This window comes from Gambusia affinis, linkage group LG04 (assembly GCF_019740435.1).
Source record: "Gambusia affinis linkage group LG04, SWU_Gaff_1.0, whole genome shotgun sequence".
Classification (NCBI taxonomy): domain Eukaryota; kingdom Metazoa; phylum Chordata; class Actinopteri; order Cyprinodontiformes; family Poeciliidae; genus Gambusia; species Gambusia affinis.
In genome coordinates this window covers 1650718-1675336 of record NC_057871.1, presented here as the reverse complement: position 1 = coordinate 1675336, position 24619 = coordinate 1650718, and the positions used below count along the sequence as shown (strand labels likewise).

Below are 24619 nucleotides of genomic sequence, written 5' to 3'. Positions count from 1 at the left end.
CACTTACAAGATTACAATCAGTAGCCTCATAAAGTGACATTTCCATTACTATACACTGATATAATAAGTGCTATAAACACAAAGGCGCGGAGTCAGGGTCCCTAATGCGGCTAAATAAACACCATCAATTACAGCAAACACCTGAAATCGGGTTTTGATTGTACTGCAAACGTCTCTCCACAGCATCAGGTACAAACAAACACATTTCTGATCTCAAGGTTTCAATAAAGAAGAAAACAAGGAGAAATCCTCGTTTTCAAATGTAAAAATAAAAACACAAAAAGTTGGTTCTTTTTCCTCAGTTTAAGTGAATACATTTTGTTAAACTTATAAATTAACATTCAAATGTTGGGTTAACTCTTAAAGCAGTAGCGGATTGAAACCAGGCCGTTGAGGAGGGCGAGTGAAACGTCCCGACAGCAGCAGCAAAACTCAGAGCCGTTCATTCATTATCTACAAAACCAAACCCAAACATGGCCGCCGTCAGCAGGTCTGCGTTCAGAGCACCGCCCGTCCTCTCACTTCCACCGTCTTACATGCTAGAACTTCTACTCTTCTGGTTCCAGATGACCTTTGACCTCTATCACATTACGGTCGTCTGGAGGAGAAAAGGTGAACCAAAATTTAAAAGCTGTGTGTGATGATCACTGATGATCCTGGCAGAACCACTTTGACGTTAACTTCTCTCATAAGGTCTCACTACAGCACCACGTCAGGTTGAGGTCTGGACTTTGACTAGGTCATTGTAACACCTTGATTCTTCTGTTTCTCAGCCGTTCTGTCCCAGTTTGGACTTGGTTTGAGTCTAGAACACTTTTAAATGCACAGGAGTTCATGTCCTCTCTGCTTTGGTCTCATCCGTCCAGAGGACATTGTTCCAGACGTCGTTCCTTCAGCTGCTCCAGCCGTGACATACTTGGGGTTTTTTAATTGTCCTGTTATGAAGCTTGAGCAGCTGACTGAGGCCTGTAGACTCTGAGACGGCGCCCTTCCATGTTTTGTCATTGCTTTGACCTTTGGACTGTCTCGGGGACACCGGGACGTCCACTCCTGGGAAGATGGGCAGCTGTACTGAATGTTGTCCACTTGAAGAAAGTTTCTCTCTGTAGGATGAAACAGTTTGGAGACGATCTTACAGTCGTTCTAAACTCACCAGCTGATTTTCAGAGCTGATGTTTTTTCATCCTTTGTTCTAAAAATCTGTAAAAACTCCAGAGCAACAAAATTCCAGTTTTTTGGGAAGAGTTTGTGACTGCATCTGATCAACGGCTTTCCTTCTTTCCATCTCCACACAACGTTTCCATTTAGTGGGAGGTTGTTTCTATGCAGATTTAAGACTTTCTACAGAACGGATGATCATTTTGTCATGTTTAGCGGTGGTGGAGGTGAGGCAGAAACGCAAGTAGACCCAGATGAGGTGAGGAGGAGTTTTAATGATGAAAAATAAACAGTAACAGTCCACTCTCAAATGAACAAAACTCAGACGTGACAAGACGAACACGGACGTAGCTAGACGTTCACTGACGTAGGACCCGACGAAGACAGACACACACAGGTGACACTAAATACACAAGAGGGTAATCAGGGAACGAGACACACCTGGGGACTAATCACGGGGAGACAGGACAACACAGAGACTCAGACACACAGGAAACTTCAAAATAAACCCAAAAACACAGATCACAGTACCTCAACGGGCGGCCCCAACACGCCCAAACCAGAAAAAACACAACAAGGGTGGGTGGAGGGGAGCTGGACGGGGGGCCAGAGTCCAACACAACAAAAAACAAACCCAACCGGGTGGGCGGAGGCACACGAAGGCCAAGAGTCCAAAAACAAACAAAACAAACCCAACTGGGTGGGCGGAAGCACCGGAAGGCGGGAACCACAGAGGAGGTCCGGCGGCCGTCCGCGGCGCCGGAGGCGGAAACCACGGAGGCGGAAACCACGGAGGCGGAAACCACGGAGGCTGTCCGGCGGCCCGCGCGCCGGAGGCGGGAACCACGGAGGCGGTCCGCGGCCGTCTCGCGGCGCAGGAGGCGGGAACCACGGAGGCTGTCCGGCGGCCGTCCGCGGCGCAGGAGGCGGGAACCACGGAGGCTGTCCGGCGGCCGTCCGCGGCGCAGGAGGCGGGCCGCACGGGGGCGGCGACGAGGAGCACAAGGAGTCTCTGGGGCCGCACGGGGGCGGCGACGAGGAGCACGGGGGCGGCGACGAGGAGCACAAGGAGTCTCGGGGGGAGCACTAGGGGGCTCTGGACTGACACTAGGGGGCTCTGGACTGACACTAGGGGGCTCTGGACTGACACTAGGGGGCTCTGGACTGACACTAGGGGGCTCTGGACTGACACTAGGGGGCTCTGGACTGACACTAGGGGGCTCTGGACTGACACTAGGGGGCTCTGGACTGACACTAGGGGGCTCTGGACTGACACTAGGGGGCTCTGGACTGACACTAGGGGGCTCTGGACTGACACTAGGGGGCTCTGGACTGACACTAGGGGGCTCTGGACTGACACTAGGGGGCTCGGGACAGGCACTAGGAAGCTCGGGACAGGCACTAGGAAGCTCGGGACAGGCACTAGGAAGCTCGGGACAGGCACTAGGAAGCTCGGGACAGGCACTAGGAAGCTCGGGACAGGCACTAGGAAACTGGAGACTGGCACTAGGAAACTGGGGACTTACTGAGGGCAGGAGCGGAGGAAGTCCGTTGAGCCGCCTCGGGGCCGGCTGCAGAGGAAGTCCGTTGAGCCGCCTCGGAGCGGGCAGCGGAGGAAGTCCGGCGAAGCGCCTCGGAGCGGGCAGCGGAGGAAGTCCGGCGAAGCGCCTCGGAGCGGGCAGCGGAGGAAGTCCGGCGAAGCGCCTCGGAGCGGGCAGCGGAGGAAGTCCGGCGAAGCGCCTCGGAGCGGGCAGCGGAGGAAGTCCGCAGCGCCTCGGAGCGGGCAGCGGAGAAGTCAGCGGGCGCCTCGGCGCGGGCAGCGGAGGAAGTCCGGCGAAGCGCCTCGGAGCGGGCAGCGGAGGAGTGCCGGCGTGGATCCGCGGGGCCGGCAGCGGAGAAGTGCCGGCGAGCCGCCTCGGGGCCGGCTGCGGGGGAAGTCCGGCGAGCCGCCTCGGGGCCGGCAGCGGAGGAGTGCCGGCGAAGCGCCTCGGGGCCGGCAGCGGAGGAGTGCCGGCGAAGCGCCTCGGGGCCGGCAGCGGAGGTGGCGTTCCCGGAGGGCGACGAGGGGCCGGATCCACCGGCGGCTCACGTCGTTGTCTCCGGGTGGCCTGCGGAGGTGGTTGATCCGGGAAGCGACGAGGGGCCGAGTTCATCGGCGGCTCACGCCGCTTTCTCCGGACTGACTGCAGAGGTGGTGGTTCCGGGAAGCAACGAGGGGCCGAGTTCATCGGCGGCTCACGCCGCTTCCTCCAGACTGACTGCGGAGGTGGTGCTTTCGGGAAGCGACCAGGGGCCGGGTCCACCGGCGGCTCAGGTCGCCTACTTCCCTGGCGGAGGTAACGGAGGGGACCGTATCCGGGGGGTGCCAAGACCAGTCTAGTCCCCCGAAAAACCTCCCGGTCCAACTGAGCCAAAAAGGTAGCTACCTCACCTCGTTTGTGGTCGGGTCCTTCTGTCATGTTTAGCGGTGGTGGAGGTGAGGCAGAAACGCAAGTAGACCCAGATGAGGTGAGGAGGAGTTTTAATGATGAAAAATAAACAGTAACAGTCCACTCTCAAATGAACAAAACTCAGACGTGACAAGACGAACACGGACGTAGCTAGACGTTCACTGACGTAGGACCCGACGAAGACAGACACACACAGGTGACACTAAATACACAAGAGGGTAATCAGGGAACGAGACACACCTGGGGACTAATCACGGGGAGACAGGACAACACAGAGACTCAGACACACAGGAAACTTCAAAATAAACCCAAAAAACACAGATCACGACACATTTGTTTCCTGAGCTGGTAAACCTTGGAATTATTACTACATTTTCTTTTTACAATAAATATAAATTATATACTCAAAAAAATTCAGGACTATAAATCATTGAAATATTTAAAGAAATAATCAATTTGAACTTTTCTTTTGTCCTTCCACTAAACTTTCAGTAAAGGATCTCTGCTGCTGATGAAACTTCTGTCACAAAGTACATCTTACATCTAAAATATTCAATAAGGAAAATGGGTTTCTACAAAAATAGTTAGATTTCATGTGCTTTTTGTTTCTCCTCTGAGTGAACAGCTGTGGCAGTCTGAGCCACACAGCAGCATGGTTTGGTTCTCCATCGGGGGTTTTTGGAACACAGAACAGGTTCTGTGCGTTAAGGCAGGAGGCTGATGGCAACAATCCTTTAACTCTTGGGATGGGGAGGATTCTTTAGATTCAACACTCACAGTGTGTCAGGCAGAACTTTGTAGGTAGAATTTGGATAAAGTTGTATTCAGAAATGGCAGCTGGTCCTGAGGAGTAACCACATGACTGTTTGTGTTTTCTGTAAGAAATCAGAGCTGCAGAGTTTGCAGGTTTGAGATTGTTTCAGCAGATGAGTCTCAATAAATGCTGATTTTAGTGCGACACATCACACTGCAGAACAAGCAGCTAGCTAGCACGACAATAGAGCTACCGACAATTTGAAATAAAACTACCATCAAGGTACGTTAGATTATATGAGTACAAGAGAGGTTACAATCCTACTGGAGACTCAGCACCGCTGGGCTTCTCTAACACCAAATATCACGGTGAAGCAGCCGAGCTGCGCCCAGTGTCACACAGACACAAGTTGTGATGTACTGAGGATGACGTGCAGCAGGCGTGCTTCACCAAGCAGAGTGTCAGTCAACACGCTAAGGAGCCGTCAACACATTCAGCTCCAAATTGACTCGGTAGCTTCAGCACAATCAGGCCCAAATCACAGCCAAAGGCTTCAAGACGAGATGAGTCCAGCTTCTTTCTCACTGAAAGCTTTCTCCAATCCCAGAGGAGGAAAACAAAGTCCCTGAACGTCACCGACTGTTGGTCAGACTGAGGCGCTCTTTACGTGCTGCGATACGTCTTGATGATGTCTTTGATCTGTCTCCTGCAGATGGGACAGCAGGCGTTGGACATCTTCTTCAGCTTGAGGCCGCAGGTGTAGCAGAGACACATGTGTCCGCAGGTGTAGATGACCGAGTCCACGGCGTTCTCATAGCAGATGGAGCACTCGTCGGCCCACGGGCCCCGGCCCGACGGGAAGGTGGGAGACTTGGGGAGGCTGACGGGGGAGCTGGGCGTCGTTCCTGCAGCGACAGCACAAAGGAAGAAACATCGTCATATTTTGTTGACATGTAGTTTTCTATTATTTTCTATTTTGACTGTGATTAATTAGTTACAGACCCTGCAATCAACTTGATTAAAATTTTGATTGGCATCAATGGAAAATCATGTGTGAGAATTTTCATTCAACTTCACAAACATGGAAAAATTTGTTAATAAATCCTCCATAGAAAATACTAATGATGTGATTTTTGCTTCATCATGTATTAAAGTTTAAGGGCGTGTAAACACAACAGATTTTCTTTTTTTTTTTTTCTCCCAGTCCTGTTTTCTTTTGCTTTGGGTTCAGTTGGGACATCTAGTGGTTACTGGAAGGAACAACAAAAATAACATGAAAGTGTAAATCAGACACTGAATGGAAATAAGATGTGGATCTGCTTCATGTGACAAACAGCACAGATCAAACATTTTCCTGAGATGCTGACGCTCTGAAACTGCAGTGGAATCAAATCTCTTCACTATCTCATAAACACATCTCCATGTTCTCCTCTGGGCCGACTTACCTCCTGCTGAGCTGCAGTAGGCGGCCGAACACAAGCCTCCGTTCAGGACCGGATCGGAGATGCCGCTCCCCAGGGCGCTGGGTGTGTGTGGGGAGGAGGAGGGCGAGCCGGGGTTGGATGTGGCTCGTGGGTCTCCAACGTGAGTGGAGCCTGAAACAGAGAGCATGAATTCCTTTAGATGGAGGAAATCTGTCCTGGATTGGTTGTGTCTGCTGGAGACCAAGACCGTTTTCACCAGGACAATAATGAATAGTTCTGGAGGAGGACGGGTAGTCTGGGTTAAAATCTAATGAAGAAAAATGAAAGGTGTGTTCAACCTTTAATGACTAAATACTAATAAAATACAGAAACAATGAACAGAGCTCCTCGCTGTTCAGGTCCTGCCTCCAGCGCCGTGTTGACCCTCGTTTAGTTTGAGGCGGCGACACTTTGGACCTACAGCCCGTCCCAGATTGATGCACAGCAACAGTTGCTTCTATTGGCTTCACCTTGTAAAGTTACTCAGTCAAAAATTAACAGCAAATTTACAATAATTTGAGTTATTTAGCTTGTCATAAAATAATGGGGATTCATTTTTTCATATTCTCAACATGTTCAAAATTAAATATTTCATTAGCAAACTACATATCTCACTTCTAACTGAATATTTGAAGTTAAACATTTAGCTCGCTAACTAAATATTTAGTTTGGGCTTAAATTTGTAGTTTGTAAGCTAAATATTTTGCTTTCTTGATACATATTTAATTTGAAAATGGGAGCGTTATAAAAGAATATACAACATGGTGAAAATACGACTATAACCACATTAATTATCTTATGACAGGCTAAATAACTCAAATTATTGCAGTCAAGTGTTTCCTGTAAAACTACCAACGCGCCTCATGCTTCTCCACGTTCATCGCCGGTTATCTTTCCACCTTTGCATTATTAGACATGAACATTGTACAGCACCAAACTCACAGCTTCTGTGAACAATCAATTCATCTTAATTCCTTTGGACATTAATTCTATATTTTAGCACAACTTTTCTAATGAGCTGATGTAATATTTTTCCATATGTAAGGTGCAGTGAGCAGTGCTGTTGTTTTGCAGCAGCGAGGCTCTTTGGTGTTTCTGCATGAAGTTTTTATGCTGTTTTTGCTTCACCTCTCTTGTACAGCAGCACAGATCCTGAACAAAAGCAGTATTTACATTTTCCCAGCAGTCGAAGCGTTGCAGCCACGAAAGCAGAAAGAAAATAAATTCCAATACATTCATCACTGTAAAGAGGAACAGGCGCAGTCAGGAGTCGTCCAGCCTCCACGCTCATTTTACTTTACACAGAGGAGACAAATGGGGATTCCAAGAACAAGCGTAGGGAACAGATGCTGGAATGCCAGTGATGTTTGGAAAGCCGGGAGGCGACAGAATGAGCAGAATGGCAACTAGGATGTAAAAGCTGAAAGATTGCTTCTGTAAAATAACCCAGTAGAAGTTGGTAGGTGTTGTTGTCACCAGAATGATTGTTTACCTTTGTTCTGTTTTCATATTTCACCAAAACAATAAGAATCAAAAACATTTACAGATGTTTTTATTTATTTACATTTTTAATTTTACACAAACATTTTCTCATTTTTAGTGGGTTATTTCCACTTATGTCATTTATTTAAGTATTTTTCCTCATTTATTTTTAGTTTTATTTTTGCTTACACATTTTTCTCTATCTTCTCCATTTTGTTTCCGTTTGAAGATGTCCGTTTCCTACCGGGACGAAGAGACTTTATTTTTACTTAAAGCAGAAACCAGGAGGTATTAAAAGGACCCAGCCTGGTGAATCCTGTTAGAATTAGATCCTACAGAAGGACTTATTAAACTTCTGCTGCTCCGTTAGTTTGGCTGGAATTAACCTGAGGAAACAGGTCAAAGTGCATTCTGATAAATCTTCAGTTTGATTCTTTTCCAGCTCTTAATGTTTCTTCGGTGGCTGTAAACGTCTCTTACTATTGCTCTTGTTCAGCAGACGTGTTAAAATCGAACATTAGCGTCAGCCAGAGGGGGCGATATTTGTTAAATGGCCGTTTGGACTTTTATTCTTCTCCAAGTCATCTAATATACAAACAAAGAATTTAATTTAAACAATAAACTACTTCAGATAGCGCCACAAATCACTTATCTCTCTCTGCTCTGATATTTATGCTTCCAATCACAGCAAGGCTGGAAAACAGAATCTGCTTCATGCATTTAAATGCAAATCAGACGATGCACAGAGTGAGCATCTAATCATCCACAAAGCGTTCCCATCAAACACTTTGCTGCTTCGCCACATAAGTACAGATTACTTTAATTACCCTCCCTGAAGCTCCCTGTCAAAAAAAAACTCAGATTAACATTGGAAATCAGCTGCTGTGTGAATCTTAGGTACATAACCAGAGACTGCTCTGTTTTCTTTGGACTGGCTGCTGATGCATGTTTGAAGGTTTGCTGGTTCTTCTGGATGGGTAACATAAACGCATCAGATCCAAACTCACAGTATTCTGCAGATGGATCAATCCGAACAGAGCCATCACACACACACACACGCACACACACACACACACACCACACACACACGATGGAGTTAATGTCCTCTTGGAGCCAGGTCAGTATTTCTGTCCCTGCAGCTTGTGGATCTAAATCAGGATCTGTTTGATGTTTGATGTGGCGTGATGGGACGGGGCTCGGGTTGAGACATGGCATCTCTTTTGTTTGAATGCCAGTGGGTTGTGTGTGTGTGTGTGTGGGTGTATATGTGTGTGTGTGTGTGAGGTGGGAGATCAGCCTGGTCCTCCCAACCCCTCTGGTGCCAACTGCAGTGTATACGACTGTTACTGTGATGCAGTTTGGAGTGTTTTACAAGACATGCCGGGGAGGAACTCTGTCAGGAGGAGCAGCTTCCCCGCCTCCTCTATCAACACACGGAGGCACCTGAACGCCTGATGGAGGGATAATAAAATTTAGCCCTGGTAAAACGAAGCTTCAGACCAACACCGACCTTTAAAAACCTCCAGAGGTTAAGATTTTCTCACTGCTGCACTTCAGCTCTATTTCCAGAGGGGGGCAGTCTTGTTTGATACTCCAGTAACCATGGCAACTTTGGTATCAGATGTGATGGATAGGATGATGTGGAGGGAACCTGTGGTGAATCGCAGCATCAGATTTTTCTATAACATAAAGTTAGAAACATGTTTTTGTCCATGTCACTGACCGGGTCCACAGCTCCTGGGAGCGTTTATGAAGAAAATATTTACATTTCATGCAACATCGATTTGATGCACTCCTGTTTCATATGTGTAAGGTGCATAAGCCACAGTGTGTCTTATGTTTATTCATAGAATCAACTGAAAATCTGGAGAAGAAAACTTAACGCATTATCACAACCAGAGTTAGGCAGAAAGTTTGCCAGGTGACCATCAGCTGGATCTTCTTCCTCACTGCAGACAGAGGGTCTGCATAGTGTAGCATGATATTTCATTTTTCATATACTGGCCTGGTCTTCAATAAAAATTATGTGGGCGCTGTTGGTTGGACATGTAGAGTGGATGACAATGGCCCAGACGATCCAAAACACAGAACCCGATGCAAATGGTTCTCCATCATTAGATTTTGCCAAAACATCAAAAGGCCCAATAATCTGCTTCATCTTCATAATATTAGTCTTTAGTGCAAAGATAAATATTTTAGTTTTCAGACATCAAGCTTTTAACTCGAGCATTTTAGTAAAATGTGGAAATTCAGAGTATTTAGATATTTTTCTGTTCACACCACCATGTTTTAAGGGTCTTTAACATTACATTTACTACAGTTATAATGAAACTATAACTGAACTTTTATAAGTGAACTTGTCTCAGTGTTGAACAACATAGAAGGAAGAGGATGAAGATGTGAAAACTGTTTCACAGAGAACTGACTTCCAGCTGTAGAGCAGAAGTTGAGAACCAACAGGGTGCGACTGCGTCACCTTACATCAGATGATTGGCGTTCGCTCGACCTGCTGCGTTTCCCTCGGTTTGCCTCTTCCTGTTAATCCCCACTGGGGGGCAAGTGGGAGGACGCCGCCCCTGAAGGGCAGCTGATGCAGAATCGGCCCTGATCCCATCTGGATTAAAGCGACGGCTGCGAACAGCTGCGAGAGGCCGGCCGAGGCCACATCCCTGCTGCCGGGTCCAACCAGCTAGGATGGACCCGAAAAGAGGAATCTTCTGTTTGGAAATGGAATAAATAAACCAAAACAGGAAGGAGAGAACTGAAAGAAGTCCTTCAAATAGTTTTTATTTGTGTGAAACTCGATGGCCCTTCCTAGAAGAAACAACTCTTCATGTGAAAACAGAAGCTCTCTTTATGAGGAACCCATAAAGCCCGTTTGGGACAGAGGAGAGGAAAACTGCTCAGTAGCTGGAAGGTTAAGGTCATGAATAACCCCAGTGCATAAAATGTTAATGTTCTCCTTCTGTCTGTGCAGAAGAGGGCGCTCTGCTGGGAGGAGACGGTCATTCATCCCTGAACTGTTTGTTTCCACGTCAATGTGAAGCCAAATCAGGGCCAGAAATGCAAACAGAACAAGAAATATTATTTATAAAAACCAGAAATGGATTTCCTGTTTTCAAGCTTTCAATCCATTTCTAAAGTTTGTGTCACTTTATTCTGTCAAAATGGTCAAATACTAGAGCAATACTACTGACTGACCTTTGAACCCCAGTATTCCTGCAGACTAAGGAACCACATTATGAACAGGATATTTGAAACCCCTCCTCTAAAGGCCAAAGAATTTCTGTTGTTAAATTGCTGATCAATTTTATCACCGGATTTGGATTTGGGCTCCAAATGGCAACAAAAACAACATAACTTGCATTTCTTTTTATATTATTTTGGCATATTTGGCCATCCAAAAACACATGCTACTATCCCTTTCATAGGCTGCACCCAAGTGCTTACTGTGCATTACTGTATTAAAAAAACAAAACAAAAAAAACAGCGGTTTGAAATGGTGAACTGATCAGCATTAAAAGAAGAAAATGCATTAATTCATTTTTCCAGGAACATTTTACATTTAAACACCCAGACTGAGGCTGAATGGTGAAGGATTTCTCTGCACCAACAGGTGGTTGCACACAAACCGTAACCCTGCAGTGATCCCTTAGCAAATAATGCAGAAAGTGATGGGAAAAATATACACATAAATTCCCAAGTGTAAATAAAATTCACAGAGTCTTTTAAAACATATTTGCTCACATTTTAGTGCAGTAGGTTCTTTAGATTTCTGACTCAATTAAATTATCCAAACACGAGATATGAGCTGCTCAGAACATCTTAGTAGAAAAAACCAGACTAAATCTTTAATTCAGCGATGAGTTCTGCCAGCTCCTGTTTTGTCCTGACCTGTACAGACATGAATAAAAATGAGCAAACAAAGTGGAAAAAGACGGGAAGAGCGGCTGGGATCAGAGAGGAACGGCAGCTGCAGCGAGCGAGCCGCTTCACTTCAGCACCAGCATGTTGACATTTTAATAGGATCCATAATACCAGCGAAGTGGGTCAGTGGCTGAGCGTTCTGTTTCAGCGCCAGCGGGGCGAGTCCGCTCAGCATCTGACGGTTCTGTACTGCTTTCTGCTCGTTTTGGTCCAGTCCCACTCAGAAGAGATTTCTGGAGACCAGAAATAATTTGAAACCTGCAGGCGACGCGTCTCTGTAAACCGATTCTGTCACGTTAAGCTCGTCAGGCTGAACCGCCTGCGGACAGAGTGTTGGACTGTACAAAGGTCAGCTGGTCATTCAGTGCTTCTGCTGGGAAAACAATTTGATTTCATGTCAAATAAAATATCTGTCAAAAGCTGTGAAATCTTCCCTGCCTGAGCAGAGTTATGACCTCATCCAAAGTTTAAATTAAACAGCGTTTAATTCAAACTTTATTTGAAACTTTGAGAGCCTAATTTCTTACTTTTTGTTTTGGTGATTCTCTGTTCTGCAGACACTGAAGTTAAACCAGTTGGTAAGAAGACCAGCTGGACCAGCCTAATGCACAGTGAAGTGTTTGAGAACCAACAGACAACACAGTTTATGTATCTGTGATGAAATCTGAAATCCATTTGCTCTGAAATAATGTCACTGGCTGGATTCTGAACCTGGTTCTGAAACTTGGCTTCTCCAAAGCTCTTCTTTTCTAAATTGTTTTAAAATGGCTACATTGGATTTAAATCCAGCAACAATCAACAACCATAATAGTCTTTCTGGTTGTATTTCTATCTGGTTCTAAGCATTTATTTTACTAAAGTTTATTAGGTTTTTAAATGGGGGTTATAGATGGTATTTATCTCCCCCTGGCGGTTCAACCCCCCCCCATGAGGTTCTGTTCCTATCAGAGCTCCATTACTCTGCTGTATCACTCCATCCGGAAGCGCCGCAGACCCACTGGGACACATCCCTCACTCCAACGGTTCAGCCCGGCCCGCGGCGCAGCCGCTCAGAGCCAATCAGCAGATAAGGAGCTGTAGCAGCCAGATAAGAGTTGCTTCCTAATTTGAAGCAGCTGAAAGGTAAAGAAGAGTCACACTTCACTGGGATTTCCAAAGATGGGAGCTGATAAGGAGACGTGCCTCGGATCTCTCATTGTTCTGCGGTTCCGGTTCTGTTGCGCTGCCAGGGCTTTTTGTTTTCCGTAAATGACTATTAGAAACACACAGGCGACCAGGTGGTCAGCTGAACTCCAGCCAAACACTCATTTAGCTGTGAAGTATCACAGAGTGTTCTCGCTGGGACTTTTGGACCTGATTGGAAAAACAACAGAAAGAGGAATGAATGTGAGCCCAGCCAGCGATCAGAGAGTCACGGCGACATTAAGGTCCATAAAGGCCGGCAGTCTGCTGCTCTGGCATTTGCTGAATTGATCTCTGTCAACATGTCGCAGCTTTACTGGAGCTGGCTGTGACTTATCGACAGCCTCGTCTGTTGCTTTGTTGTCAGCTGATGTTGGGGGAGGGATTGGGTTGGGGTGGGGGGGGTTGAGGGGTTGGGGTGGGTAAACACAGCGGACACTCAGGTCTACACTGCAACACTTCACAGTAAGAAGAGTTAAGGAAAAATGTTTCGATCCCAAAGAGCAACATAACAGTCCTACATACATCAAATAGGACTTTTATTTTGAAAATTCAAAGTAGATCTTTGAGTTATTACAGCTGACATAGTTTTACAGAGTCACACTGGGTTCCCATGTATGTTGGTTTATGGATGAAAATGTTTTACATGGATGGGTCTTAATGTGAGGAAATCAATCACATTGTTAAACATCAACATTTGTCCCACACTCTGTTACTTACAGTCTAGTTTTACAGATCTATTCAGGGCTGAAACAAATAATCAAATTAATTGTTATGAATCAATTATTGAAATAATCCTCAACTAATTTAGTAATCAATTAATCGTTAACTGGAGTACACCAACAAAAAGGCCCTTTGCTGAAAGAACAACACACCCATAGCAGCCAAATATGTTTTGGCTACTTCTTTTAACCAGAAGTAGCCTAGTTTCATTTCAGCTTCACCTGGTTTAAATTCTGTACAAAAAAATCTATTAAGCACTTTTTGCTATCCAATTATTAATCTGTTAATCCAAAAACAGTCCAGAATCCCCTGGTGGACATGCAGGGAAATGCAGTCAGTCCAGGACCAATAAAGCTGAACTGTGACATCATTACCATCTAAGCTAACTATTCTATTGTAAAATCTAAAAGAAATCATTAAATTAAACTGTGATTTTATCAAAACTGTCAGCAGCGTCAAAATGTCAAATCAGACAGGTGAAGTTTGACGTTCTGCAGCTTAAACTTCAGATGCTGTTTTAATAAAAAGTATGGGTGAGATGAGTTAATATGAAATCCATTCACATCCTCTTTAAAAGACTCAATCCATCTCTACTGGGGTCCTTACAGTAAAATCTGAAGCTCTGAACCTTTTGAAGTGCTGCTTCCTTTTCCTCCGTCACCAGAGGAAAGCAGGATGTGGTTTTAGTTCCTCTGCAGTCAAACACTTCTGCTGTCGGGTGTTTTACCTTTTAACAAAAGCTCCGTGACACTTAAACAATAATCTTACAGATTTGGATACAATCTGTTAGTTGTACGGATGTCAGATGAAGAGTCCAGTCTCATCCTCCTCATCATCACTGAAATCATTTAAACCTCTGAAAAGCAAAAGGTTCAGATAAACGAGACCTCAAGCCGCCTCAACTTTTCTATGTCTTTGTTTTTTCACATCTGTTTTTCCAGGTCAGGACAGAGCTCTACTGAATCTACTCACATCCTTCCCTCCTACAGACCTCTGCTGTAAACATTGTGACAAACACTAACAGAGAGTGCTAGTTGACCTTTGACCCCTGAGTTCCTGGGCTGGTGTGCTGCTGGAGCATTCTGCACTTAGCAGGAATCCATTTCAACCAGCAGGGCGAGTAAATGAATTAAGGATGGAGGTCTCATCAGCTCAGCGCCGGGCCAGAGATCGATACATCGATCTTTGAGCTCATGACCCGGGACGCGTCCCACAGCTAAAGGCTCGGTTATTTCCCACATCAATTATTCCTCCAAAGTGGAATAATCCACAGAGGAAGCCTGGAATGAAAGAGAAAAACTGTCTTTTCCCTGTTAGGGAGACAAAACCAGCTGATAAAGACGAGGGCAACTGATTCCAGCGTTTCAAAGATTTATTTGTAGATTAGAATTTTGTTCTCCATTTCAAATGTTTGCTTAATATAATAAAGATATTTTATTCCTTACTATCTTGGTTCATTTTTTTGCACAGTATTTCTGCAGTTTGTTACTGAAGCAGAAGAGATTCTAAGATAGAAACTGATAAAATCACCAGAAATGCAACAATACAGTCCAGCTGCATAATATCAGGACAACTTGTAATTTTTGTACCATTATCTGAAATTTTATTGACTGTTTTCTTCCTTTCACCAATAATAATATTTTTATGTTTATGACAAACACCCACACACATCCACACACTCACACAGAAGTGCAGTTTAGAGAGATCAATGAACTTATCAGTCATGTTTCTGCCCAAGTACCCAGAGAGAACCACGCTCTCCAGGGAGAACATGCAAACTCCCTGCAGAAAGACTCCTGGTTCTGCTGATTAATTTACTAGACATTAATTTGTAAACCGCCTTGAAAATCTTTGTTGGTGGCTCTAGTACTTACCCAGAATCCTCAGCTGCGTCACAGCTCCGTGCAGGCCGAAGAACATCCAGAGGGGGCGCGAGTTGTCCACGCACACCTGCATCCCCACGTTGGTGCCGTTGTGGCTGAGGATGACCTCCCCTTCCTGGTTGACCAGGAAGCCCAGGATGTCGCTGCTCTGCAGAGGCGTCGGCACGCGGCACACGGCCCAGAACTCCTTTCTGTCCACCAGAGCCTCTGGGTTGTACGGCAGGTCGCTGGGGCGCAGCACCGCTGGGTCGCAGGAGGTCACGCCGTACGACAGGGAGCCCGAGCGCACCGGGCTGGACTTGGTGACCTTGATGAAGACGGTCTCTCCGGTGCGCAGGGGCCGGTTGGTGAAGACCAGCGTCCGTTCCTCCCGGGCGTGCTCAGACCGGGCCACTGTCTGCTCGTCCAGCGTCTTGATGTGGGCGCCGCGCAGCTGGTGGAAGTGCAGGTCGCTCTCCAGGGCCGACGGCAGCAGGGAGGACTGCTGCGAGTTCAGGGAATTCTGGGGAATGGGGCAGGTGGAGGAGGAGGACGCCGAGGCCAGGTGCAGCGTGTGGCGGTGAGAGTGGGCGGGGCCTCGGTCCTCCTGCTGCAGGTTGAGATCGCACAGGCTGACGGAGAGGCGGGAATCGTCGGCCTCGCGCCGCAGGGAGGAGGAGCGCACCGTGGTGAAGGAGCGTGGGCGCAGGCAGTCCGGAGGAACGATCTCACTGTCTGCAGGACAGAAACAGGAACACAGCGTGAGGGAGAGCAGCAGCTAAACGCTGATTAGCATTCTGACTGAGGCCTGCAGCACTCTGGTCTGCTGAGTCTCTACCACACTGGCACCAACAAGGACTTCATCCTACCAGCATCAGCTGCATGCAGAGAATTTATTGTACGTTCACAACCAGAGTGGAGAATAAATGAGTTCAAATGAATATCTGAAAAGTGTGGAGTCCATTTGTCTTCAGTGTAGAGCCATTGTTTGCTGCCATTAAAGCTGTAAGTTTTTTATGGTCTCAGCAGTTTTACCAACATTTCTATTCATTCCTCTTCTGAAAACACCTACAGTTTCCCTCCACTGTTGCAACATCTAACAGGTTTTCTTCCAGCACCATCTTGTCTTTAGCCCCATTGATCAACCCATTAACTCTGACCAGCTTCCCTTTACCTGCTGGTCAGCATCCCCACAGCCTGATGGGCCGTTGATTGCACTGGATTTTATTCAGGCCTAAATGCAAATGCATGAAACTCTTCTGAGATTGCTTACTTGCTGAAGATGTTAAAAACAAAAGGTATTATTGATGATGAAACGTCTGAGACATCCAAACAAGTTCAGTTTCTTCACTTCCTATCCTGGGATCTCCCTGCTGAGAGCCGTTAATAACTGCCAGCGTTCTCTGTGTCTAATTCGTCTGATAAGCTGCCCAGAGGTTGCTTACACTTTCTAGATGTAGCTGCTTTAAATAACACGCCTTTAATAACCTCCCCTGAGCCTGGTGGTGGTAAAATTAGCCTGACTGAGCCGCTTGTTTGGTCTGTAATATTTTGGGTGGGATCAGGTTATCTATAACATGCGTATTTGTTGGACTCAGATTCAGGGGAAATGATGATGCAGCAAACAAACGTGATCTTAAAAACAGTGAGACAAATGTTGGTGGCTGCAGGAAGTGAACGAGGGATGGAAAACAGCAGCTGAAGGTCTGGAGAGCCTCTCCGGTCTGGGTCAGCACCGAGTCTCTCTATCGGACCAGGGCAGATAAACCTCTTAGCCTCATTACGAGGCCTGCGGGACGGGCTGCAAGCCGCAGCGGTGAGAACAGAACAGGAAGCCACTTATGATGCCGTCCTGCAGCTGACTGAGACACAAACCAAAGGCAGACTGATATGAAAAGCTTCCTGAAAGAAGATCTGCTCGACAGAACTAATCTGTGGTTTATGGAGATCATTTTTACTTACAAACAAAAGCTTAAAAAATGCAGCTCTATCCCAGACGCTGCCGGCCTGAGTTAGCACGCTAAATGTTAACGTTAAAACAGAACAATTAGAAAAGGACGAAACAAGAACGGGTGAAAACATTTCTGTTCAACATTCATTACGTCACTGACTTTGCAGCAATTTCTCCTGCTGAACAACCATGAAGTGGAGGTAGACACTTGATTGGATCAGATTGAGGACATGAACAACCTTTGAAATGGAAGAAATTTACAACAGAACCTGAACCAGGCTTAGAAAGACTGATCATCTTCATCAATTTATGCCATTTTAAAGCTTTTTCCTTCTGTGCCCAAAAACTACATAATGTCCCACTTATTATATAACTATAAGTGGAACTCAATTAAAATATTAATTGAGTTAATTTCAGGGTCTGTAATTAATTAATGACCATTAATCACCTTTTCACTGAAAACAATATCAACAGAATAAGTAACGTTTTCCTTTTCAAGACCCTTTTTACTGCTAGATTATTGAAAAAAAATATAATCTCAACAACAAAGATGGTTTTTAATCTGTTATTTAGGTTGTTAAGCCATCAGATTTGTGCAAAGTGTTATTCTACTCATTCAGTTTTCCAGTTTCAGAAAGTCCTGATCAGTCAGGAACTTCTTTAGAAACGACGCTGACATTAGTGTTGGTGGCGTCTGTGCTGATGCTACACATTTAGCATTGAGATGCTATTTTAGGTTAGCATAACTTCACTGAGAGGCCAACTCATTTTTACACAACAGTCTTTTTCAGCATCTCATCGTTTTTGAAGTACAAATTAACTCTTAGTGGGCCAAGAGAAGCAGCTTTGTTATCCATCTCTGCTGTTAGCGAATGTTGGTTGAGTGTCAGATTTACTGGCGTCCCGGAAACACGCAAATATATTCCAGCTTGGAACTTTTGTAAATTGAAAAAAGAAAATACGATTAATCACGTTAAAATCGATGTAATTAATTAAGGTGTTCTGTCTCGGCCCTACTTCTAAAATCCATCAATCCATCAATCCATCCATCCATCCATTTTCTATACACCCATCGTCCCTAATGGGGTCAGGAGGGTTGCTGGTTCCTATCCCCAGCTAACGTTCTGGGCGAGAGGCGGGGTCACCCTGGACAGGTCGCCAGTCTGTCACATACTTCTAAAATGATTCCAATAATGTTCAACAGCTGCAGTCTTTTGACTTCAGTTTCTAAGACGATTTTTCTGAATTTCAGGGTTTTCAGAAAAAAAGTCCAATTTTTAATCCACTTAGCAGCTTTTACAGTTAGCTTTAACTTTGCTAGCTTTGTCAGGATTCCCCTTTTAGTTTGTTGGTACTACAGAAAACTCCTATGTGTATTGTAGTGCTGTCACGCAATTTAAACACCCTCTGCATAACGTGAGAGCTTTCAGTGTTTCAAAGAAACAGATCAACTCAACCTGAATGCCAAGTGACATTTAATGCAAACTACAGATTCCTTTCATGTTAGCCTACTGAACCCACCTTAACTAGAATCATGTCTATATATTCAGCTCATGTCGATTCCTCAGTTCTCTCTAAAAGGCAGTGAATCACATCAAACTCGATGTTTTAAATGTGTAAAACTGAACTGGAGTTGACAGCAGCCTCCTCCGCGTTTGATCCTCTGATTTTTATGCGCCGTAGATGAAATCCCGTCCGACTAAATCTTGGAAAGATTACACAGCATCACAGCTCCATCAAAGTCACGTTAGCCATCATGTTAGCTACTAACCCAAAGCGGCAAACTTTGTGATTAATCTTTAATGGGACTCTGGCTTTTTAATTGTGTTAACAGATTAGTCTGAGAGGCTTTAAATGGAGAGGACGGTACCTTTGGTGCGTGGGTAGCTCCAGAGACTCCTAATCAACCATTAAACACCTCTCAGCTCTGAAGAGAGCAGCGCTAACACTCCCAGAGGCGAGCGGCGCATTTCAACCATTTCCTCTCAACAACATCCAAAGCTCTGAACATTTCAGAGCTCTCATTTTGTAACTTTCAGTAGAAAAAAAGATTAAAAATGTCTTTCTTTCTATTGTGGTTTTTTTTTTTTTTTTTTTTTTTTTGTGGCCCATGAGCAATTCCAATTTGATGATTTTGATCCACAAGGAAAATGTTTGGACACCTCTGCCCTGATGGCAGTGGCAGCATCATACTGTGGAGATGCTTTTCTTTAAAAGAGATTTGAAAGTTTACTTTTCAGCAAAACAACAGCCATCAACAACCAGAACTACAATGAAATATAGATCACAACATATTCATGTTTTAGAATGGTCTAGCCAAAGTCCAAACCTAAATGATAAACAATATCCTGTGTAATTTTGCTCTGTTTATCTCTATCTCCTCTGTGGCAATACTTGAAAACTGGTGTTTTCAGACACTATGTGTGGACTCAGACAGAACTGGAGTCTTTTTATAAAGAATAACAGGACAAATGTTTTCTCAGATAAACAATTATCTGAGTTGGTTTATCACAAGAAACCCTGATAGAAATTGTGGTTTTAACATAAAATATGGTAACATTGGGGAATAAATACTTCTGCAAAGTGCTGTATTGCTCCTAAATTAGTCATTTACAGAAGGAAAGAAAACCTCAAAGTGACCTCTGCTGATGAGCAAAAGCTTTCAGTCCAGCTGCAGCCGAATCCTCCGCCTCCCTCAGAGGATTGGAATGATGGGAGTCCTGCAGAGCCTGCCGTCACTCCATCATAAAGTGAATTACGATAGGTTGGAGTTAGTCAGGGAGCTCTGGGACTCGCAGTAGGCACTGGATGGGCGATGATGACATATCTGTTGGAGAGAGGGTTCCTGTGATGAAGGGGCCGTGCTGCCATTCCCAATCCTGGATTTATGTTGAAAGAAGGCAGTGGCGGCCTCCCAAGAGCCACAAATCGTCTCCCTGTCCTTTCTGCATGTCAGCGCTGCTTTAAGTCAAACTCAGGATGTGTGAACACACACCAAACGAAGCATCGGCTCCTCTTAAACCCGTACTCGCTCATCTTTTGTTTTACAAAAAGCTTTCTGTGAGGTTTATGTTCCCTTTTACATCTTATTCTTTATCTATTTCCTCAAAGGGAAGTTGTTTCAAACCTCATCTGTCTTTCAGAGACGAGGAAACTCTGCTTTATGAGGAACAAACCCTTTTTCTCAGCTCAGAGGACAGAAAGGGGCTGCAGTCTTTAAAGGAGTGTGCTGGTGCATGGTGTGCACGTCTGTGACCTCAGCAGCTGCTGCCCGCTAATTGTTGGTGCACCTGCCTTTTTAACCGGTTCAGTCACTTTGCTCCTATTGGTCCCTTTCAAATTTAAGCACTCACAGATGCTGGAGCTACTTCAGAAACTCTGTATGCTTCTTCAACTGGCAACTCCTCTTCAAAACCCAACATATCAGAGGGAATCTGTTTCGTTTTTTTCTCCTCTTTCTCCAATGAGCATTTTGTCATTCCAGTAATTAGGCACCTGTTGGGTTAATCCGCTGCAAATACATGGACGACAGGGATTTCAGGGTGGAGCGGTGTGTCTGTTTTAGCCCATAGAGTCTCTGGCTCATGCTCTAAATGTTTTTGATTGGCGCATCGGACAGGTTAGTTAACGCTGGACGGAGGGAGAGGCTGGGTAGCTTTAGCGGCTTTCCGAGCCCGAGCAGACGGAACGTGCCAGGGGTTTGAGCTGCAGTTCCAGATCGGCCGAGGGTTTGCGGGGGGATTTACTCTCTCATGCTCTCAGCCTGTTTCACAGGGTTTATTCCTTATCCGACTCTGGAGGGTTTCATCTGATGTCTGCAGAGAAAAGAGTGATCTCACCGAGATAGGAGAGGAAAGGAGATGACATGAGTATGTGTAGATATGAAGGGAAGTGTTCGGATGGGATTAGCTGAGAAGGCAGAAGGTAGAGGAGGATATCCACGGAGATTTTGCACTGAAGAGATAAAACTGGAGCAGACAGAGAGAGAGATGTTTGAAAGGGAGGGATGGGCTCAGAAGGATCTTTATGCTGGATGTTTTGGTCCAATCTGGAGTCTGGGTTTTAAGAAAAAACTCGCATTCAAGGCAACTCAGCCAAAACAAAGTCTGGGTCAGTCCCAAGAGGCCCATCCCTTTAAGTCACAGGTACTTTGGGTCACCAGTACATTTCAGCTGGTACCAAACAGCCTTACAGGACCTCAACGCTACTAAACTTCCTTATATGGAACCTGGCACAATACGCCGAGTATGTGGGATCATTTAAGGCGGCTCTGTAAGCATGTGTCTCACACACATGCACCACTAATACAGAATCCTTCCAAGTGTTACTGACGTACAGCAGCAATAACCCAGTAATCAAAGTGTTACTTAACCTCATGTTGCAGATACTCCGTCTGCATTCACATCATACCTCGGCATGCTAAATGCTTGAATTACCAGCCCTCTTTCTGAATACTTCAGTTAATATTTTCTGAGTCCTTATAGACTGTATATATAAAAATCTCCTGAAAAAGGAGCAAACTTTAAATATTGATTTTATAAGTCTTACACTATAAAATATTGACTTGCAGACATGTTTTCCACTTAAAATTAGACAATTTCTATAAATGTACATCTTTTTTCATTTTGATATTTAAAATACCAGAATGTGAACGTAACTTTAGATATTTTTTTTCTGCTCATTACTGGATTTGGATTTTTACAAGCATTGGGATTTTTATGAAACACACAAAAAAAAATCCATAGAAAAAACTTTCACTTTAAAATCACTCCATGTTTTCTGAAGTTAAATGAAACTAATCTTTGTGGTTTTATAGTAATCAAATTTCCTGGCCTTACAGATTTATATTTTAAACAAATCTACCTTGACACACCTCACTGTAGGACAGAAAGACGATCAGACTACCAAAACAAAGTGATAATGTTTAAGTGATTTTCAATCAGAGTAGCTTAATGCTGGTTGTGGTGTTAGAAAACTTCTCTCCATCAATTTTCACCCTCAACTTCCAACAGTCTGGAGGAGGATCCATCTACACAGATGATCAAGTTAGAAAACTTTCTAATCAGTTTAATTTCCTCATTTCAAATCTAATTTTAGACCTTCAACCATCCGGAGCAACTGCTGAAAATCAATTTTCCTCCTGGGGATTATCAAAGTTCCTCTGATTCCCATCTCAGTACAGCAGCAGGACGGCTGTCTATGTTTAGAATGTAATTTATGAACCGGCATGCAGTCGGCCAGCCTCTTTCCCAAACTGTGTCACAAAAAGATTTACCCACTGTTTGTGCCTCCTAATGGGTTTTAGTCACTTTCTAATATCAGCTGATCAATCTGAGGATTGCTTCTTTAGATCACAAAGAAATTCAGAAGAACAGAAAACAGCACAGAGTTCATCATTGGTAACCATGGTTACCCACATACATCAACAGTAACCAGTCATTTCAAATCATTTAAATTTGGCTCCAAATGCCAAATAATACAAATTCTGATGGCTTATCTTTGTTATTTGGTAAATTTTATTCATTTGATGTGTTGAAGTTTTTACTACTCTACATTTCCTGAAAACACCAAAAAAAAAAAGTCCCCCAAAAAGCCATGTTTTCATCTTTGTATGTTTTTCTTGGCTCTCTGCGTGAAGCGTGATCCCATTAAGACGGAGAATCGTTCCTGCCAAGTCAAACACGGAGCTCGTATTAATCAAAGATGGGAATCCTGGCTGCTTTCTCCACTCTGAGCTGGATTCCTGTCAATCCTCATGTCAGCAGGAGTTTATGAAGGAACCAGAAAGCTAAAGCAGACTGACCGAAAGTTTAAAATCTGTTTCACTTGTCTTAAAACTAGTGGAGGGTTAAAATTTTGAATTGAGTTAAATGCAGGGTCTGTAATTAATTAAATGCAATTAATTGAATTTTAATGAAAAACTGTATATGGACAACATAAGCAACATTTTAATGGCAGTGATGACTGCTGACGCTGGCATTAGTGCCGGGGATGTTTGTGCTGCTGCAACATGTTTCAAATTGAGATGCTATTTTAGTCTTGAATAGCTGCACAACTTGAACAAAACAATAGTCTTTTCCAGCATCCCATCAGATAATGTTTTTGAAAAATTAACCCCCCAGTGGACCAAGAAAAGCAGCTTGTGTCGCTCGTGCAACAGATTTTCAGGCGTACCGGAAACATAGCTTAGGAATTTTGTACGTAAAAAAAACAAAACAGGCTTCGGTCCCCACAAGGAGCAGTGGGTCCCCACAAAGTAGGATCTGTCAGGAAAATGGTCCCCACAAGGTATTACAAACAAACGCGTGCACACACACACACACACACACACACACACACACACACACACACACACACACACACACACACACACACTCAAACTTAGAGAGACCAGTTAACCTAACAATCATGGTTTTGGTTTTGGACTGTCAGAGGAAGCTGGAGTACCCAAAGATGCTCAGGGAGAACATGCACACCAAGCAGAAAGACCTCATGCCAGGATTCAAACCCAGGACCTTCTTGGTGGAAGGAAACAGCGCCACCAAATGTTCCACCAGAACACGTCCTATATGTCCATATGGCTGCAATGGCTACAAATTGCTGCTTTCACAAATTTCTGCCAGTTTAAGCATGGAGATAGGACAAGGGGAGCTAGAGAGAAGTTTAATCAACAGTCTGTGATATAAAATAATGACCAGAGAGAGGAACAAACAACTAAACAACTAAAAAGAGCAAATTAGGAATTATGCCATCGTTCAGAAACAGAAAAGGTTTTATTTTTCTTAGCTGATTTACTCTGCCAATCTTTCAGAGGGACAGTGAATTTCAGCCTTCAGATGGTTTAATAAGATGTTATTCTCCCATCAGGAGCTACCACATAATCCAATCCGTCCCCGAGGAAAACGCTGTGCAGCTCTTTGATGTTTCCACCAAACCCCTGAACGTCAGCGGTTCCGATAGGTGACAAAGATTGCCTCTCCTCCCAGTCGCAGTGTTTTGGTATGACCTAAATGAACTGCTCCAGCTCCGTCGTGGTGACAGCTGGATTCGACCTGCTCCCCACCTGGAGCCGGCCCGGCGGAGAGGTGTTTGCAGCCTGGAGGCTTTCCAATCAGCCTTCATCCCACCGTCCTCCAGGACAGACCCATGCAGAGGCCGCCCTTCGTGATTAAAGCTCCGCTGTGTCTGACTCATACGATCCGAGTCCTGCAGGCTTCACAACAGCTGGAATTACTCAGTTGCTCAACCTCGCTCCCTGTGTGGAGCAAAGTCCTGTGGTGTGCACGAGTGTGTGAGTGCGAGAGTGACAACTAACCGAGGGAACGCGATATATTAAACGACCTTTGTGGCTTGTTGGATTTCAGGCCCTTGGCGGACAGCCTCAGTCACTCTGCTGCCAACAGCCACAATATCTGCTGTGCTATTAAAGGGAGGGAATAATCAATCACCGGATGCCCGAGGCGACAGAGATGTTCCCATACCCGACACCTTTAAAAGCACGGCTATATATTGTAAAGAATCCAAACTTGTCACAGCAAAGCAGAATCCAGAGGAAATAAACACATTGCATGGATCCCTGTCCTCACTCTCAGAGGGAAATCTCTAACATCGAGTTGTAGGAGTGTGGAAGAACTAAATCAAGCTCCTGTCATAGAAAATAGATTCCT

At 44.8% G+C, this 24619-nt stretch overlaps 1 protein-coding gene across 2 annotated transcripts in view; it reads right to left on the bottom strand.

Annotated features, from left to right (window-relative positions):
• Nucleotides 1-3941: 3941 nt before the first annotated feature.
• Nucleotides 3942-24619, bottom strand: part of neurl1aa (neuralized E3 ubiquitin protein ligase 1Aa) — a 59399-nt gene continuing 38721 nt past the window's right edge. For both annotated transcript variants that reach the window (XM_044115103.1, XM_044115104.1), the window contains exons 4-6: nt 15014-15736; nt 5808-5957; nt 3942-5267 (exon numbers count right to left, since the gene is read on the bottom strand). In XM_044115103.1, the coding sequence (XP_043971038.1) occupies nt 5026-5267; nt 5808-5957; nt 15014-15736 (1115 nt within the window). In that variant the 3' untranslated portion in view covers nt 3942-5025. The remainder of the gene's footprint in view (nt 5268-5807; nt 5958-15013; nt 15737-24619) is intronic.